Genomic DNA, 19,719 nt, shown 5'->3' on the forward strand with positions numbered 1-19,719 from the left:
ATTATATTCACAGTGTTTTTGTTTCCCTGTTGTCAGCCCTGTTGCCTACAAAGTCTATTATGTCCACAGGGCTGTACGGTTGGAAAGCCACACTTCGAGGAATTAGTGTCCTTTTGTCTCGACACACGTCACACACACGCCGTTGACATTGACTTCACATCAGAGACAGTTTAACTTCTCTCTCTCTCTCTCTCTCTCTCTCTCTTTTTCTTTTCTTTTATTTAACTCGTTCAGTCGAGCGTTGGGTCTATTGTGGGGTGCCTTGACAGATGCGGGGCCCCTAGCAGGTCCAGGACAGGGAAAAGTCTGAAAGGTTAATCTGTCCCCCCGCAGATGTTGGCTTTGAGAGTCTTGAAGCGTCACCTTTGACATGTCCCTCATTCAGCAGGGAGTCCAGCAGGACACTGACCGCTGCAAGCTGTCACCCCGGCCGGCTGAGGACGCCCTGCGCCACCGCTCTATCAGGCTAAACGACCCCTGACATGTAAGTGGGAGTTTGGCTTTTATGAGGCTGCAGGTTTGGGGAGCTTGACACCCACACAGCTTAATGCGCTGCCACAACACGGGGACGCCAGTCATGTTATGTGTCAGCATGTCATTTCCTGCCTGGCCTTGGGTTTTTATGGAGATGCTGTGAATGTATATAATGTGAATTTGTGTTATTTGGACATTTCTGGCAACAAGAATAAAACTGCATTTGAACAAATCATGCGCTTGTATTTTCGTTTTTTCTTTCTTTTTTCTTTTTTGTTTTGTTTTTTGTTGTTTTGTTTTTTTGATACCACAGTATGTGTTCACAAACTTCAGGATTAGAAAATGTGCATGTGTTCATCTCCAAATAGGACAAGCGTGTGGGCGCATGCACACACACACACACACACACACACACACACACACACACACACACACACACACACACTGCTGGGCTTGGTTCGTTAAGCCTAATGGTTGAACAATAGACACATCTGCTCATCTTTTTCTATCAAAAGAGAAGGTACTACAGTCTTCTTCGTTTGGTTAAACCGCCACATATTTGGCAGGGGCGTGGGGGTGGGGTGCCACAGCTGAAGTAGCCTAATCATGGAAGAACTGGATCTATGTGATGTATGTGAATACATAAGCTATAACTTGATCAACTGTGTTAAATCAGCGCGCTTTGCTGCAACTCCTGAAGCCTCTATTTCTGCTGTTTTGAGAAGAATCGGGAGTGTTTTCAGTGGAGGTTTTTGAGGTTTTGAATCCCAGACCTCAGTAGTTAAAAATCAACTCCAAATGAACCCGGAAGTTTACTTCATTTGCACTTAATCATTTAAGGAGGACTGAAGATAAAGCGTCATTATAGCTCTAATGGACTTAACATTTTCTAAATAACAATGAACACTTAGGCCTGAACTTTGAGTGTGTGTGCAGTTCATTTCCACGGGTCGACTGTGTAAGGATTTTATCAGAGATCCGTATATTTGCAGACGTTTTGAACACCTCGGTGAAGGCTACAGGCTGCTGAATATGGGTTATCGGGGAGAAGAGCTTTTAGCAGGTGGTTTGATACCTCCCTTCCTTAATAAGGCAGCTGACGTCAGAGCAATGGGGCGGTGTGTGTCCCAGAGAGAGAGAGAAAGAGAGAGAGAGAGTATGGGACGAGATGGGTGACTGCAGTGCGCATGTGTGGACAGTGATCTGTGCTGCGGTGGAAGAGGGCTGGAGACACACGACTAGAGAGATGGCGCGGCACCCGACCGGAGCGCAAGGACAGCTGGTTGGCGGTGGGGGGGCTTGAATTATAAAGAGAATCAGAAAAATTTTAAAATAAATAAATTAAAAAAAAATTTAAAAAAAAACAAAAACAGAAAATATCAGGAAAAAGGAGGGATTCGAAAAAGAAGTTTCCACTCTACAAAACAGCATCAGAGGTAGGAGAATAATCAAATAGGTGAATATAAGGACAGAGAAGAGGCACTAGCGACGGAGGCTGCTGCACGGAGAAAAGACAACAACAAAAGAAAATTGAACTTTACTGGACGTGAGGACTTCTGGGCATCAGCTAACTCCGGTAGGTCAGATAGATGGTTTGTCCACAGCGCTGCCCGGATCATGAACGCACAGCTGTCGATGGAGAATATTGGCGACATGCACGGAGTGAGCCATGAGTCTGTGGCCGGACACGGGGAGCTGCTGAGTGGCCACAGTCCGCATTCCCGTCCGAGCCCCAGGGGTCTCAGCCACCGCGCTATGGGCATGGCGACCCTGCTGGACAGCGGAGACTATCACCACAGCCACCCCGGACACCTGCATCCAGCCATCAGCATGTGTGAAGCCCCCCCTGGCATGAGTGCTAGCAGCACTTACACCACCCTAACCCCTCTGCAGCCCTTACCCCCCATCTCCACCGTGTCCGACAAGTTTCCCCCCCATCATCACCACCACCATCCCCACCATCCTCACCCTCATCACCACCAGAGGATCCCCGGAAACGTCAGCGGCAGCTTCACGTTGATGCGAGAGGACCGGAGTCTGGCGCCTATGAACAGTCTGTATCCCGCTTATCATCACAAGGATCCCTGCATGGGCCAGAGCCTGTCGCCGTTGTCTGGTTCCGGTCTGGCCAGCATACACACGTCCCAGGCCGGCATCCCTCCCTACGCTCACCCCGGTGCCGCCATGCCTGGTGAAAAGATGCTCACCCCCAGCGGGTTTGAGGCGCACCACCCGGCCATGCTCGGCAGACACACGGAGCAGCACATGAGCTCCTCAGCGGGCATGGTACAGATCAACGGCCTCCACCACCACCCGCACGCCCACCTTGGCGCGCAGGGGCACGTCCAGGGGCTGGGGAACAGCCGGGAGCAGGCCTCCGGGCCCGGGCAGCAAGGGGGCGGCGGTGGAGGGGGTGGTGTTTCTGGGGGACAGATGGAGGAGGTGAATACCAAAGAGGTGGCGCAGAGGATCACCACGGAGCTAAAGCGCTACAGCATCCCTCAGGCCATCTTTGCCCAGCGGGTCCTGTGCAGGTCCCAGGGGACCCTGTCCGACCTGCTGAGAAACCCCAAACCCTGGTCCAAGCTCAAGTCCGGTAGAGAGACCTTCCGCCGCATGTGGAAGTGGCTGCAGGAGCCTGAGTTCCAACGCATGAGTGCGCTCAGGCTCGCAGGTGAGCGAAGCCTCGGTAAAGCCCTTTTTTTTGCTTTCATCCTCTAAATGTGTTTCTGATAAAATATAGATGCTCAAATAGAGGCGTGAAAAGGAGGACCACTGGCCCTGAATGCTACCTTATACCGAGCGATGGGTCAAGTGGGCTGGGAATCAAAACTGAGCTTGCCGTTTTTACTACAATCCCTTCACAGCAATTTTAAAGCATGTAAAATCACATCAGGGTAGCATTCAGGACAAATGTCCCCCCTAGGCTGATAGTTCTTTATCAAAATAACATACATCAAAATGTCTCCACCTGTCTTAAATCGAGATGCTGGAAGTGAAATGATATTAGATGCAGCGAGGAACCAGGTCGTGCCTTAGAGTTGGGTGAACCCGAGGTTTCTCTGAATATGGACTCCAAATTATAGACTTGAGTCTGGGAGGGATGGTGCAACTGAACATTATACAGTGGGTTGACCAACATGTGAAGTCGCTGAAGCTGAAGAGTGCCTCACCAAGCTGATCAGAAGAGTGGCCTGATATCAACACGCGTCCCTGCACTGTTTCCACACTGATTTTCGGGCTTGTGTGAAACAAGTGCTCATGTCATTTTACCTCAAAGTATCGACCGCCGGACTGTGTGCGTAAGCTGATCCTTCGCCCAGAAATCGTTAGGAGTGTGTTTATTTTGGTGAAGACGCAGCTGATCAGCCTTTCTGCTGTAAACACAGCAAACACGTGTCCTGCAGAGTCTGGGCTCAACTCAGTTTAAATGTGAAATGAAGCTGGAGTCAGGCATCATTCAGCTGGTGGAGGGGTCTCTCACTTTGGTAATGAATAAATAAAAAATTTTTTTTTTTTTTAAAAAACAGGCCAGTTTTCAGTTGAATAGAATAGATGAGGCCCATGCCGCACTTCCACGTCCACACAAATCCACGGTGGATGTTTTTACCGTTTGTAATCAATGAGCCACAAATAAGCTTTTTTGGGCTTTTTGAAAAGTGAGGCTGCGGCTGCATCTTGGAAAGTGCGTGCATTCTCGTGTGTGTGTGTGTGTGTGTGTGTGTGTGTGTGTGTGTGTGCCTGAGTATAATCGCAATTGATTATATTTCAGTTTTCCCATCTGCTGCTGCTGCTGCTGCTGCTGTAGGTGTGTGTGTGTGTGTGTGTGTGTGTGTGTGGGTGTGTGTTGGTTGAAGATGAGATTTTATCGTTGACTTTTGCAAATGATTAAAAAGACAATCATCTAACTTTTGATAGCTTGTTATCAGAATCAGAATCAGTTTTATGTATTTTGACATCATGTGATCATGAGTGTGATCGGCCCATAATCAAAATAACAATCAGTCCATTTGCCTGTTAATTAGCACTGATGATGAGTTTTTTGTTTACGTTTTTTTTTTGTAAGGAAGAAATATTCACAGTGGATATACAGGGAAAATAAGTGTCTCAGGCCTGATTTCTCCTTCACACTTTTCCTTGAACATGTTGTACTGTCTCGTTTTACCTAAACTTTAATAAGAAAAAAAACTCATAATTGAAAATTACAAAGTCTTTATTTAGCAAACAATTTTTAGTATACAAATAGTATAGGTTTCTCTTAAAATGTCCAAAAGAAAAACATTTAAAAGAACACATAAAAATTACAGTTAAACACTAAATTAATTTGAAGAGAATAGGCTGAGCGCCATTTTATTGATCCGTTCGTTCCTATGTGAACTGGATGTGATTGTGTGCTGAAGTAGATGTGATACACTTATTGATTTCAGGCATCTGAAATTAATCTTGGGTCTCTTCGCCTTTTCCCACGTATTCAATTACCCATCCGAATTTTCCTGAATAGAATAGAATTGAATAGAATAGAATAGAATAGAATAGAATAGAATAGAATAGAATAGAATAGAATATTGGCAGGTATGATGTGACACAGGACATAATTAATGCATTCACAAATCAGCGGTCCATTTGCACTCAGTAAATCAGGTTTAGTTGCATCTATTTTCAGTGTTGTTCGCTTTAGTTTTAAGACACTGGAGGAAGTGAATATTTGTCACTCATCTGCTCACAATACACTGGTATACACTAGATGATAAAGAGTTCCTCGGTTTTTCCAGCTGAATATTTGCAGCACAGAGGTCTGTTTGTTGTTCTCTCGTGCGCTCTGTGCGGTTATGAAACGCAGGACTATCGTCACACCGTGTCAGTGGGCCCAGTGTGTGCAGTCGGTTTGAGTGTGTGGAGTTATCTGTATGTTTGTAATGATTAGCTGGGAGCAGCAACAGTGTGTGTGTGTGTGTGTGTGTGTGTGTGTGTGATTAACCTGATAACGAGGCCGTTGTTATGCCCCCCCCCCCCCGGTCCTGGGAAAAGCTGCCTCTTTGCTCGGGCCTCCTGTGCCGGGGCCGGGCCGCTCTGTGGTGGCTCCTGCTGTCTGAGTGGCCTTCACTCCTATACTGATTTATAGCAGCCCTCACCGAGGAGCTCCGACTCTCTGTTAATGTTTACCAGCGCTGGAGACGCCGGGGTTGCTCATACTCACAATCACACTCCAGTTTATGGCCGTGCGGATAGGCCACTGCACTGTACTTTAGCAGGCTACACTTCTGAGAGTGTGTGCGCCAAAATGAGCTCAGACAAAAATCAGCTTTCACTCATTTGATTTGATGTTTATTTCAATTTCTCCCCAATAAAGCTACATCAGAAAGGCAATGACACAGTTACTACATTGAAATTAAAGACCAAATATATCATAGGAATGCCACAGTCACCTGAAACCAGGAGCCATTTTAAAGGCATTGCCTACATTCAAATCCCCTCTGTGATGTACAGTAAGTCATTTTTATTGGCTTAGAAAGATTCTCTTGGTAATTTTTCTCGAAAGTTCTCTGTGGATTTCATTGGTTTGTCTAATTGGTTTCCCTTGTACATTACTGTGTGTTGAGGCTTTCTGTAATTAAAACGGTTTTTATTCACCCGTAGCATTTAGCAAAATTAACCAGTACTGGTTTAAGATACGCTCTGTGGTTAAGATACGCCGTTCATTATTTCCCCCCTGAGAGTCCATACTGGGCCTTGCTCCAGCAGTGCGCGTCTGCCCCCTCCTGGCCTCTGCTCACTGATGAGCCTCGGTATGGATGGAGGTGTAGAAAAAACGAGGGAACAAAATGAGGATAGGGAGCAGCTGAGGGGAGGTTTGATTTGCTTTCAAACTGATTCCCAGGTTCGTCTTTCCAATATCAGATGTTGTTTTTTTTTTTTTTTCTGCGGCTCGTTTTTCCACAGGTGTAGTTCACTGAGGCGTAGCTACGGTCGCTTTCAGCACCGTGGACAGCGCTCATTGTTCCCCGGCGGATAGGCCACTGTTTCTGACTAAATGTGGGCGACACTGTTTTGTTTGGGAGGCAGAGACGCATGATTATCATTGTCAGTCAGTATCAGGTTCATTTAGTCTAAAAAGAAAAGAAGTAAGACAGAGCACAGAACAATGTCTTTCCTGAGCAGAGATGGACAGAGTACTCGACCCCAGTACTTGAGTAAGAGTACAAATACTACCGGTCAAAATTTACTCCGTTACAAGTAAAAGTAGCTCAGTCTAAATGTTACTCAAGTAAGAGTAAAAAAGTACTTGCTTTTAAAGGTACTTAAGTATCCAAAAGTACATGCTTTTAAATTTACTTTAAGTAAAAGTAAGAGTAAGAGTAAGAGTAAACTTCTTATTTTTCACATCAATGAATTACTATAATTTTTTCTAAATGGATTTAAGGACCTTTTAACTCTTGTTTCTGAGCATTAACTCTTTGAAACCACCTGCACTGATGTGCTTGCTTTTAGAACCACAAAGTTATATAAAGCCTGCAGAAACACCTATAAAAACAAATAAAATGAATGGGATCGTAAGAGGACAGCAGATGTTGCAGATGCAGTGTTTATTAACAATCATTAAAATTGTAACCAAATGAACCTGCACCGTCCAACTAACTCTCTATCATTTAGCTAAGTTGGGAACTGGAACCCCCTCAAAGACCAATGTTGTCCCCAGACCACTGGTTGAGAACCACTGCTTTACAAAAAACTACATCTCTGCTTTCAATAACTCAATGTTGAAGTCACTTGACTTTCCAGGAAGGACATGTACCAGTACAATATAGGAGCACAACAAACTCTGTCTCCCAATGTCTGTCTCCCCATGTCTGTCTTGTCTTGTCTCTTGTCTCTATTATCCGCTTTTACGTAGATCCCAGTGGAGAGCGTGCACTGTGATAGGTTTCATTCTTTGACAAACACAGCTTGTGTCCAATAGTATTTTAGAATAAAAAAAAAAAATTCCAAAAAGAGCAGACCTGAAAGTAACGAGTACTTCTCAGCCTTCCTAGAAATTTACTCGAGTAAAAGTAAAAATATTTGTCTTGGAAATGTATTCAAGTAAGAGTAATAAGTACCAAAGAAATCTAATACTCAAGTAAAGTACAAATCCTCTGGATATGTACTTAAGTACAGTACTCAAGTAAATTTACTCCGTTACTGTCCACCACTGTTCCGGAGGATATAACACAGGAAAAATGTATAATGTCTGTTTCCATATTCTTGATGTTGTACAACAGTTACAGGACATTATGACAATTTGAAAACATCACTGTCAACATGAGTTTTACTGCTGGTGTTTGGAGGATTGTGGAATTACCATTTTTGATGAGATAATTTCACGTGATGCAATTCTCAAATAATCAATAGAAGCTAAAGAACTGTGGTTTTAAAAGTGAAGTGCGGTGACAACAGGCAGACAGGTGGAGAACAATCATTCATGGGTCAGTTCAAGTTCATGCAGTGGATTCATGCAGGACTTCTTTAAATCCAAGGTTGAGAAGATTCTCGCACCAGTTTTGCTGTTATAATTCCTGTTTTTACACAAACATATTCTACTCTGTCTCACACAAACCCTCTCTCTCTGTGTGTGTCTGTGATCTGAATTTCTCCACAGCGTGTAAGCGTAAGGAACAGGACCATGGCAGAAGTGAGCGAGGGAATGTGACCAAGAAGCCCCGGCTGGTGTTCACAGATGTGCAGCGGCGGACGCTCCACGCCATCTTCAAGGAGAACAAGCGTCCTTCCAAAGAGCTGCAGATCACCATTGCCCAACAGCTGGGCCTGGAGCTGGCCACAGTCAGCAACTTCTTTATGAACGCACGCCGCCGGAGCCTAGATAAGTGGGTGGATGATGGCTCCGGTCACTCAGCCAATTCTGGCCCTAACACCTGCACCAAAGCCTGAAGATGGACTGATATGACCAACTCATGGACTGACTCAACCTCGGTGGAAAAGCTTTAAAACTTAAGAGAAACAAAGAGAAACTTAAAAAGACCTTGAAGCAACATTTTGCCCTTAAACCTGTACTATATTGATATTTATAGTATCCAAAGATGAAAAAACAAACCAAAGACTTCTTGTTTGACCTGCTTTGAAATGTTTGTTTCAGCAACACATTTATGTGTAACATACTGCAAAAAGACTATAATTTTACCCCTCCTCACACACACACTCACTGTCACTGGTCTCTAGCTTTACTATACCCCTCCTCACCTCCCCACCCAATATCAATCTGTCATTCGCCATCCTTATCTTTAATCTGATTGGTTGGTTTTAATGACGGGTCCCTAAATGGAGGTTTAATCAGCCTGTTGGCAGTCTAATCTGCAGCTGTCCACACCTTTGAAAAACAGCCAGAATGTGGAGCTCCGGTGGGATTGGCCAATCAACTTTAAAGAAAAAAAAATCCTACAGGAGCGACTGGATTGTTGTGCAACCTTGTTTGGACCGGTGGCGGTGAACTGTCTGTCTGTCTGTCTGTTCAGCTGTCTGTCTTTCTATCAAGCATTCCAGACGGACAGGGGAATGCCCATGCATAGACTGCTAACCCAAAAACCAAAATCCCAACCCTAAACCATACCAAGATCCCCTAACCTCAACCCACATGGTAGTGCTTTCTTCCAACATGCTGAAGCATTGAATCATTTATTAATGAGAAACCAAAGCCTTCTACACCCTGAAGCCTCTCATGCAGCTTAGAAATAAAACCACTTAACATGCCATGAAGTAATATGACCAAAGAGTATATCTTGTAGTTGATAATCTTGAGAGTATTTTACCTCATTTGCTCCCTTACCTCCTACGACAGACTGTTAGTTAGGAAAGATCGATAGAAAGGACGTTACTGCTCATGATCCATCCAACATTTTGAGTCATACTTAAATTTATGTTCCCTGTAAATGGAAATAATATATAACATAACCCTGAAAATAACCTGTGGACATTTGCCTTAGAGATGCCTTTTTGAATCAAACTAAATATTCCAGCTTTATCTTCACAATCAGTCTCTGTGAATGTTACTGTAAATGCTGTTTGTGAGGATTAATCATTACAGACAAGTCTGTCTCTTACTAGTAAGTCTGTTTCGACAAGTTTAGCTCGAGTTTAAACGTGGAAATGCCAGCAGCTGGCAATCCAAGATAAATCCATTCTGTAGTACCTTTTCTCTGCAAAGGTGAAAACACAAAATGCTGGCTCTGTGTGTGGACTTGACACTGTGAGGTAGATGGTAGATGGCCTCTGATGGTTTTTTTTTTTTTTTGAGGACAAACTGTGTCACCACTCTAATAATAAGCATTCAGCATCGCTCCCCCCGTCATCCCCCATGCACTTCATACGTATTTGATTTTATCTCCTCATCAGAGATGTTGGGTGGAGGGGATGATATCAATGATCAAATCAATTTCAGGCGCTTACACAGCAATGTCAGCTCGTCACCTGAATACGAAAGCACCCCATCCCTGCCTGTTGCCAATCCCTCGGACCCCCCACCCCCCCACCCCCACCCCTCCCTATCCTGCCTCCGCTCTCCTGGTAAGCTATGCATTTCAGCACTAGGAGGAAAGCACTACACAGGGCCGGCCCAGGGTGGCGTAGCATTAGATATATTAAGCTGGCCCCTTGCCATCATCCTCCTCATGGCCAGGGTTAGCAGCTCTACATTCATCAGATCAAGCGCTGAAGGAGAGGCGAGAGAGAGCTGCTTCTTCATCTCTGAGAGAAAAACCAAAAAAGATGACAAGAAACAAAAAAAAAAAAAGGTGTCAAGACCTGCTGATGTTTTATAGTGTGAACCAAAGATGCTACCTCACTCAAGTTCCATATGTGATTTCTATCACTTTGATGATACCAAAGATAACCAAAGATTTTTTCTCATTGCACGGCCTCTATGAGTGGTGTTTAAAGATGTTGTATGTCTCCCTCCCCTTTCCCACTCATCTCTTTTCTCTTCCCATTCCTTCCTTTCTTCCCCCCACCCCCCTCCCACCTGCACTCAACCCATGCACCCCTGCTATGCGTGCTCTTGCTTCATCTGTGCTCTGATTACAGCTTCATAGATAGTCATGCAGATGTAGCTATAGGCAGATATGCTGATCTAGCCATAGATACACAAACAACCGGCCTTGCTGGTGCCTGCGGGGTACGGCAAACATGCAAGCAATGTGATCAATCTACGTTTTGCTTGTTGGCTGCAGAAAAGCATTCATTTCTACCACTTTGTTGGCAGAAAAAGTTAAATGTAAACACTGGCATTGTGGTAAAACAATAAATATGTCAGATTAAAGTTTAAATTTGAAAAATTTTAGAATAATCTGTGTGAATTTGATGGAGTACCCCGCTGGAGTGCCAGCTGGAGCTTTATTTCCACTTGGCCGCTGCCTCTGAGTGTGTATCTATAGGCTGATAATATTGATCAACAAATAGGTCAGACATCTTCACATGACAGTAGGCAGACAAGCTGACATAGCCATGGGCAGAATTGTTGACTCAACTATAGGCAGACATGTTCCTGAAAGTAGAAGCAGACATGTTGCAATCTTTCTAAAACTCCCAGGACGAGTGCCTTGCTTGAACCAAAGTGTTAAACCGCTGTTGACCTCTCACCTTTGACTCTGTGAATACCTCAGCCTGTAGAAGGGCCACTACTGAAGAGACAAGGAAAAGGGTTTTTTTTCTTTGTTTTTTTTTTTTGTTTTAAATCACACCGTGGTGCTTTCGCCAGCGCAACCATGCAATGAAAACATACCAAAGGAATTTCTGTTATCCACTTCTACAGATTAAACCAAAGGTCTTAGTTTCTCCTCTCCCCTGCCCCCTTTCACCCCTCCACCTTTCTTTCCCCCAACCTTCCTTGTCTCTCCGCTGTGTTTAGGAGGGTCCAGCACTCTGGCCGTGCATGTCTTTACCAATGTCTCTGAATACCTCATAGTAATAATTCCTTTGAGTTCTGCATTGAGACGTCTATCTGTGAGTAAGGCAGAACTCCACTCGTGTGGTAATTGTTATCGTTACTTCAAAAGCTGTATGATTATCTATTTTGAAGTTTGTTTTTTCTTTTTTTTTTCTTGGCAGAAGTGTTCTGTTTCAAGTCATGGATGACAAGTTTCAGGGTTGATGTATGAAACTTAAGGGATGGAGGGAGAAGTGTATTTTTTATCAGACATTGGGTTATGCCAATATTATGATGGTAGACTATTGCTTTTACAGGGTAAAACCAACTGCTGTGATATTGTGTTCATACTTTCCCTTTTCTCTACTTCTGTGTTGTGATTTTAATTTAATTGCATTTTTGTATTGGTTAACCACTGCTTTAATTTATGCATTTGTAGAAATTCTAGATTTGTATATAGTAGGTTTTTGGAAAAAAAAAAACAAACAAAAAGGACAGTTTTATGTTACAGCCTTATTTCCCACGCTTAGATATAACAAAGGAGTAGTTTGTATTCTTCTTCAGCTAAATCCTAGCCGGCATTTCAATGTGTGTTTTAAACACTGCCAGAAACCCAGACAGTTGATTTGCCAATGCAGACAAAGTTATACAGGAGCTACTTTGTTGAACAGCTGGCAAAAAGCAGTGTGTCGTGTGTGTGTGTGTTTGTGTGTCTGTGTGTGTGTGTATGTGTGTGTGTGTGTGTGTGTGTGAGTGTGCGTGCGTGGGTGTGTGTGTGTGTGTGTGTGTGTGTGTGTGTGTGTTTTCTATTCTTTTGACTTTTTAAAAACAGTTATTTTATGGGTATTACTGCACATCCAAAGATTTTTAAAACAAACCAAAAATTGGAAAAAAATATGTATAATGTTGAAAAGCACTGGCATTTGTGAGGTAGACTTGTTGAGTTTTGATTTGCCATTCGCACGGGTATAGAATGTAGAAGGCGTAGGGCTATGTAGACAAGCTTACTCTACCATGTGGGGAATCTCCTGTTCAATGTACAATCTGAAGCATCTGAAACGAGGGCTGCAAGTCCCGCTCACTTTGCTGTCTCATACACAGAGTGAGGTGGAGTGTAGGCTGGGCAGCCGGTCTGCCAGGGGCTGTGCCACGGAGCTGGGTCTGTTTTTATTGCCGTGGCACTGCCGTCTCGCTCCATCTAGTATCTGTTCTTTTGGTACATACTCGTGTAATGACTATGAGCAAAGTCTAATAAAACTGCGAAGAACCTTACAAAGGAATCAGTGTGTGAGTGTGTATGGGGGACGATCACCTGAATTGTTCGTCTCTTTTTTCTGTCTGTGGATGAGTGTGTGCGTGTGTGCGTGTGTGCGTGTGTGCGTGTGTGTGTGTATGTGTGTGTGTGTGTGTCCAACTCAAATGTCCAGTACTGCTGAGGCTTGCAGGTAAGCAAGTCTCTGTGTGTGCTCATTTGCATGTATTTCATTATTGTGTGTTTGTCCATCGTTAAATCTGTTTCTACTGCATATATATACATGTGTGGGGCTGGCTGGTGTGTATCACAGCAGTACAAGTGCCTCTCTCTGGTTGACAGAGGCTTTGCTGTTGGTGCTGCAGAGTCTCCAGGGACTGAAGGTTATCAGCAAAATGTCCAGATTACATCAGCATGTTGTGCAGTAACTGTCACAGAATGGAGAAGGTGAATGTTTTTCAGCAAAGCATAGGTGCTTACATTATAGCTATACAGGCCTGTATTAAAGGAGGAGTGGATGATGCTGTGTGGACCTGTATTTTCTTATTTTCTGTTATTTATTTTGTCCATAAGGAGTTCCCATATGATGGGTAGCTTAGCTACAAGTCTCATAACAATACTGCAGCGCCTAAGACAATCATCTAGATCTCTTACGCTGGGGAACTAGTTTCTCACCCACAGAGGGGTGTCCTCCAGCTATTCATATACAAAGATGCTTGAAGGGTTTTGATAAACAAGCATATTTGTTTTCATAGACATTTAGGAATAGATTACAGTAGTAGTTCATCTTGCACTTGCATTTCAAAATGAAATCTCATTGCTGTCGTCAGCCTTATGCTCTTGTCAACCTTGACCTTTTTTTTATTTATCCTCCTTCACAATGCTTCTTCAGTTTTCAGTGTGTGTGTGTATGTGTGTGTGTGTGTGTGTGTGTGTTTGTGTGTGTGTGTGTACGCAAATGCAAGTGAGTGTGCGCAAGTGCAAGTGTGTGTGTGAGTGCCAGAGAGGCAATACTGTTGGTGTTACTCTCAAATGTATAACTCCATGTCTCATGACTTGATTTGTCATTGCTGTTTCCCAAGCTTTGCTACTGCTTTCTCAGTGCCGTGCAATATCATCTGTTGTGATTGCTAAGCAAATGAAAAAAAAGAAAGAAATTGAGAAGCAAGTGATGATGTCATCCAGCTTTTTTCAGTGTTCAGATGTTTCAACATTTCTGTAGTCACAAAAAGTAGAAAATAAACTCTTGGTATTTCCAGCTTCTGAATCCTGGCTCTTATTATTATTATGCTTATTTGATCTTTGGTGTGTGTGTGTGTGTGTGTGTGTACATTTAGTCTTTTCTAGGTTGCTCAGACAGACAAATTGAATCAATGAAACATCAAATCAGATAAGGAAGTAGAGGACAAGACAAGCAGGCATATGAGTCTGTCTTGAGAGGGAAGCTGAATGCAAATTATTGCCTATCATCCAAGTGAGCCACTGGACTGCAGATCTCACCTCTGTTTGAGGCTGTGGTTTAACCAAAGCTTTGTCTGCTTATTATTTACATCTGGATTGAACAAGATCATATAATATTTCAGTCCTTACTTACAAATCTAAAGCTAAATAATACAGTTGCATTTTTTTAACCTACTGACTGTGTGTATGTGTGTGTGTGTGTGAGAGAGAGAGAGAGAGAGAGAGAGAGAGAGTGTGTGTGTGTGTGTGTGTGTGTGTGTGTGTGTGTGTGTGTGTGTGTGTGTGTGTGTGCCATTGAAATGGGTCAAAGGGAACCAAATAAAGCAATAACAGCACAGTGGTGTGCCAGACAGATGATCTTTGAATGTACTTGCATATAGGGAGGAGTCATAGGACAGTGACCCAGGGGAGTCCCAACACACAACACCCAGGTGCACTCACATGATAGATAGATAGATAGATAGATAGATAGATAGATAGATAGATAGATAGATAGATAGAGAAAGAGAGAGAGAGAGAGACAGAGAGAGAGAGAGATACAATGGGACCCCCTCACATTTTATTTTCTGCATTACTTTGTTTCTGCCACTAGATGGAGCTAAGAGATAGCTTTTCCCAAACACAAAGACTCCTTTGTGTTGCAGATTTTTTTTTTTTTTTCTTTTAAAGGAAAATTTCACACTAAAAAAAGATTATTTATGATTTTGGACACAGACACTATCTCCCCACATTGGAAATAAGAGCATCAATTGATGTTTGGTGCATTTGCACTGAATCAATGACTGTAGAGTGTGAATATTAAATCCACACTTTAATGTAGATCTTCCAGCTGTGAATCAGAAAAAAGTCCCCATATTGTTTTAAAATCAGCAAGGAAATGATAATAGATTTGTAAGAGTTGCTACTGTCAGCTCCAGGTTTTATCTCTAATTGATATCATCACGCTAGGTACAGCCTGTGTCACGGGCCTTTGCAGCTCATTGCAAAGCACAAATCAAATGAAAGTCAGCTGTCACTGACTTTCATTTGATTTAAAAAAAAAAAAAAAAAAAAAAAACCCACATTCTTTAATAATAGTGGCAGGTTTGGGTTGTAATTGGCTAGTTTTTGAACCAATCAGAAAAATACATGGTTCAAACAGCAGTACAGCTCAAGAAGGCAGATCTTCGCAAAGTTTTATCATAGAATTCCACTTTAACCATGTAGCTAAAACTATTGGTATATCATGTTGATCTGCAACTGTACGTGATTCTGACACAATATCTTTAACCCCTGGCTGCCACCAAAACCTTCCCATTCATCCCAAACAGCCCCCTGTACACAGCTGTTTCTAAAATAAAACCTATATAGGGCAGCATATGCTTTTCTATGCGAGTAGGTCTTGGCATGTGCAGAACCGCAGACAGGCTTGGTAAGGCCTCAGTTAACCCGTCACAAATTGTAGTGTGTAACCACAGTGTTAAACAAAAGTAGGTTTTACATTTATACATCCGTTTGGTGTAAATCAATAACAGTAGACTCTGTAAAAACGTTGTAGACTTGACAACAAGGCCCATAATTGACTGGTAGATGTTTGTATTATTGTGGACTTTATTACCATATATTTTCTGGGTCACTTGTCTCTCTGGTGTAAGAATCAAAGGGAAAAAGTCAGTCCATCTAAAATCCAGTAGGCTTTCAGCAAATAGTCTGGCATGCACTTTTTTTTTTTTTTTTTTTTTTTTTTAGTCCTTCAGGAGTTAGTCCACAATATCATAATAATAATGATAATAATATTTGTCAATCAAACTCAAGCCCACTCTGTAGAGTCTAGAGTCGAACAATAATAACACACAAAGTGCAGCTGTCAAACAGATTTGTAAAGCAGTTTCTTGTGTCATCATTTTGGCCTTTGCCTTTATTCCAAGAGGTTTCAAGGGAGAGGAGCTCTCCCTCTGTCCTTTTTTATTTGTACCAAAAAGACAGCGGAGCACAGTCTGTATTTGTAAGAGGGATGAGCAGAACCACTGCTTCTAGATCACATTTTAACTTAACTCCTCTTTTAATTAAATGCTTTGAGGTAATTTTTGCCTAACGTTGAATGACACTCTTCATTACAGCGACTGGAAAAAAAACCTGGGTGATGATTAAGTGGATATTTAGGGATTTCATTCTTGTTTTATGTTGCACTGTATGTGGCATTTTGCCACAGCATCGTCTTAAGGTTGAATATGGGTCTACTTTTTTGATTTTGTGACAACCTACAGCTTCTGCTGCTTTATATCACTCTATTATCTAGTATCTACAAATACTAGATACAATAAATTACTGAAATTGGATTTTTGTTTTTTGAAAAAGAAACCAAGAGCGCAGTTTATCCCTATGAATATAGTCGATCTCATTTTAGAAGTCAAAATAATTTATAAAAACAAATATCTAAAGGCACAGTCACTGCGTGGTGCCTTTGGCAGTAGCTGGTCGGGGGCTCTGCGCCGCCACACAGACGATCTCCGGCTCCAGGACAAAATGTTCACCACGGAAAAACACGAACGCTCACGTGTGCACGTGAACGCGCGTCGAATCCCGCTGACCAATCAGGATTCAGAGAGAACAACCGATCCCCGGTCAGCCCCCGCTGCCGCTAACGATACACAACTGTGCACACACTAACTCAGGTCAGGGCTGTTGTTGTTGTTGTTGTTGCTGTTTGTTTGTTGTTTTCAATCTGCGCAAACATCAAACACGGCGTGTCCGCCCGTTAGGAGCCGTTGGTACCACTTCTATAAGTTGGCGGTTGCCATGGCAGCGAGTTCATGCGAGGCTGGCAGAGAGGGAAGTGACGAGCGGCGCTGTTGTTGGGACACGTGATCAGAGCTGCGCTGATCTGTTTTGACAAGCAGCGGGGAGGGAAGCGAGGAGGGGAGGCAGGCTGCAAGCATCACGACCAGGAGCACCGACTGCTCCTTTCATCTGCATTTCGCCTGAATAATGTTAGTGTCGAGCTAGTGCTCTCGCTGCAGCGGTCCGCCGAGCTGTCAGCGGTGAAAGGAAAAAACAAAAACAGCCGCCGATGCTTAGTTAACGTTCGCGGAAAAACGTCGCAGTCGCCAGCGAAGCGTTGGAGCTCAGAGTCGGGCTGTTTGTTTGAAAAGTTTTTAATGAAGACCACAAAGGAAGTCGGTACAGGTGGCGTTTCTGACGTGAAGTAGATGGCGACCGTCCGAGAGCCGTGGACGGGATAGAAAGCGGAGCGTGTCCGCCTGATATCGTCGGTAAACATTTCGTGAGAAGAATGAGACGCTGAATATGCCCTCGTCGTAGCAGAAAATACCGAGACCGTCCGTCATCGGCATCGGTGTTTGTAGCTGAGCTGTGGCTACCTGCGCTGCGCTGGGGGTTGGGATGTTTGCGGGGTTGTCGTCACCCGCAGACGCTTAACCGCTCAGTAAAGGTTGGTGGGTTGAGTTTGCTACCTAGCTAACAGTGCTGAGTTAGCAGGCGCCCGTCCAGGCAGGAGTGTTGTGAGGAGCCAGCGTTACAGGAGAGGAGACAGGCATGCATCGCGATGTAACTATGGTTCAGGTGGTGTAATTTGAGACGGGCTGTAAGAGTAGACAGCTTGCTAGTTACATTACTAGTAGTCGGGTTGGTTTACTCGCTAGAAAGCAAATTGACAACTCCTGTACCTGAAGCCCACTGTAACTGGCTTTCGCGATCAGCTGTCTTTGTGTTAGTCAGTTGAACAATACGGTGCGACTCGATGGAAGCGTACAGTAGCATGCTAACAAAGCGATGCTTTGTTGTCGGATAGGGGCCGCTGGCACCAACACGCAGGCTTCACAGCTGATATTATTGCTTAGCTAATACAGCAGGTCTCAGTCACAGAGGGTTTGGGGGGCGGCGGGGAGGGGGGGGTCCAGCCAGCGTTGTGTTGCTGTCAAAGGCTGTGTGTGATAGAAAAAAAAAGAGAAGACTGAGAAGACCCTGCAGGAGACCCTGAAGTCAACCTGATGACACTGGACAACATGAAGCCCGAGCGAGGTACGTGGGGCATCAGAAACATACACACACATCTCTGGGGTGGACTTGATGGTCAGTGTGTGGGGCAAGCTGTGCATTTCCAGCTTTATTGGACTGACTGTACCCATTCCCCTGAGAGAAGAATCAGGCCAGGGAATTATGTAACAGCTGGTCGGCCTGGTCACTGGTTATGTGAATTAACAAAGCCTGACCCGAGTAAATGAGGACATGTACATATAACACACATTTGCCGGTCTAGTTTTGGATGGTGACACAGATGTCAGTTGTTTTTTCCCCCATTTTTTTTGCCTCAATGTTGAACCTGCAAGATCTTCTCATGACAAATACCATTCCCTTTTCCAGTTGCTCGTTTTGACAGTCTCTTGCACAGGGATGCTGCAAAGTGCTCTTGACACCCACCCTGTTGTGGAAAAAAGGCTCCTGCCTTATGCTCTGCAACCTGTTTACATGTCACTGTATCTGCAGCAAGAGGTAAAACAGGGACAAAGGGGACACCCTTGTTTGTGTCTGTGTGATTAATGCTAATTTTACTATTGCATTAATTTGTAAGGGGTCTCTCAATACCTTAATCTCTGCCCTGACACAAGTGACGTTAAGTGTTGTATAAACTCATAAGCTAAACGATTCACTCAGTGATTGATTGTACGCGGTTGTTTGGGATCCAGGGTAAATGATGTCTTGATTTGTTGTCAACAACACAATAGCACCATACTTGGAAGTGCGAAGAGCCACTGTTCTCAGCCCCGATGAGATTAGCTGCAGTCAATCAGGAATAGTCTGTTGTTTGCATGGGTTATGAAACAGCAGTCAGGCTGCTGACTGGCCAGAGTGGGCTCTTCCTTAGAGCACAATATGCTGGTAATGGGACTCCACAACACACAGTAAACACGTGCCGTATATGGGCTTAGACTTTTAACCCTAGCCTTCCCTTGCTTGTTGGAGCCTTATTATAGAAGCACTGACACCAGGCTTCTGTGTGATGTGGCTGGCCAGAGTAAAGGGCACACTGACACTGTACAATGTAATTATAGCCCACTAATGAAGCGCAACATACTGGGTCAACAGTGAACAGCAAACGGCAACACTGCTGTTGTGTTTGCTGGTATTGGTTGGGATAATGGCTCTGAAAATAGGGAATATTGAAATGATTTAGAACTGAATTCATATATTTCTGCCTTGTATGAGCCAAAAGATTGAGAACTGTTGGGCTGAGGCACATTATTAGTACAGTGCATCTGTTCTTCACCCTTCATGGATTGTCACCATGTCAGTTTGGCTTGCTCACTGTCATGTTGTAATTGTGAAAGCTTGTGCCAGTAGAAGCTGCTCCACAGCAGCGGCTCCTTTGACTGGCAGATACTGCAGTGCTATTGTTATTTGGGACATACTGTACCATTCCTGTGGTGGAGATACCAGATTGCTTATAGGCCAGATGCCTTCTTTCTCTTGCTTCTCTCCCTGCTCTCAGAGAGAGAGGGACTGCAGTGGAGCAGTGTACTTAGTACCCTGGACCATACCAAGGCCGAGCTAAGCTCAGATCAGTTAGTTTCACTGCTCTTCGCCTTCACCTCTTCCTAGGAGAGCCTAGCTATATTATGTT

The 19,719-nt window shown here is 43.8% G+C and overlaps 2 protein-coding genes across 3 annotated transcripts in view; both read left to right on the forward strand.

Annotated features, from left to right (window-relative positions):
• The first annotated feature begins 1,476 nt into the window (after positions 1 to 1,476).
• Positions 1,477 to 13,896, forward strand: onecut1 (one cut homeobox 1). Of its 2 annotated transcripts, none has more exons than XM_071489218.1 (2): positions 1,477 to 3,148; positions 8,111 to 13,896. In XM_071489218.1, the coding sequence occupies exons 1-2, from the start codon at positions 2,092 to 2,094 to the stop codon at positions 8,398 to 8,400; spliced, it is 1,347 nt and encodes a 448-aa protein (XP_071345319.1). In that variant the 5' UTR covers positions 1,477 to 2,091; the 3' UTR covers positions 8,401 to 13,896. The 2 variants fall into 2 exon arrangements, with proteins under 2 accessions (XP_071345319.1, XP_071345318.1); XM_071489217.1 differs by having other exon boundaries at positions 1,478 to 3,163.
• Positions 13,897 to 16,698: 2,802 nt separating this feature from the next.
• atosa (atos homolog A) overlaps positions 16,699 to 19,719 on the forward strand; it is a 31,302-nt gene continuing 28,281 nt past the window's right edge. The window contains exon 1 of the mRNA XM_071488503.1: positions 16,699 to 18,119. Within this exon, the coding sequence (XP_071344604.1) occupies positions 18,089 to 18,119 (31 nt within the window). The 5' untranslated portion in view covers positions 16,699 to 18,088. The remainder of the gene's footprint in view (positions 18,120 to 19,719) is intronic.

The sequence above is a fragment of the Trachinotus anak genome, unplaced genomic scaffold, assembly GCF_046630095.1.
Source record: "Trachinotus anak isolate AG129_WGS33_773 ecotype Australia unplaced genomic scaffold, CSIRO_AGI_Tana_v1 ptg000011l, whole genome shotgun sequence".
Lineage (NCBI taxonomy): Eukaryota > Metazoa > Chordata > Actinopteri > Carangiformes > Carangidae > Trachinotus > Trachinotus anak.

Coding starts and splice junctions, on each gene's coding strand:
- onecut1 (XM_071489217.1), top strand. CDS start 2,092: ATGAACGCACAGCTGTCGATGGAGAATATTGGCGACATGCACGGAGTG. Junction 3,164..8,110: donor CGCAGGTGAGCGAAGCCTCG/GTAAAGCCCTTT, acceptor ATTTCTCCACAG/CGTGTAAGCGTAAGGAACAG.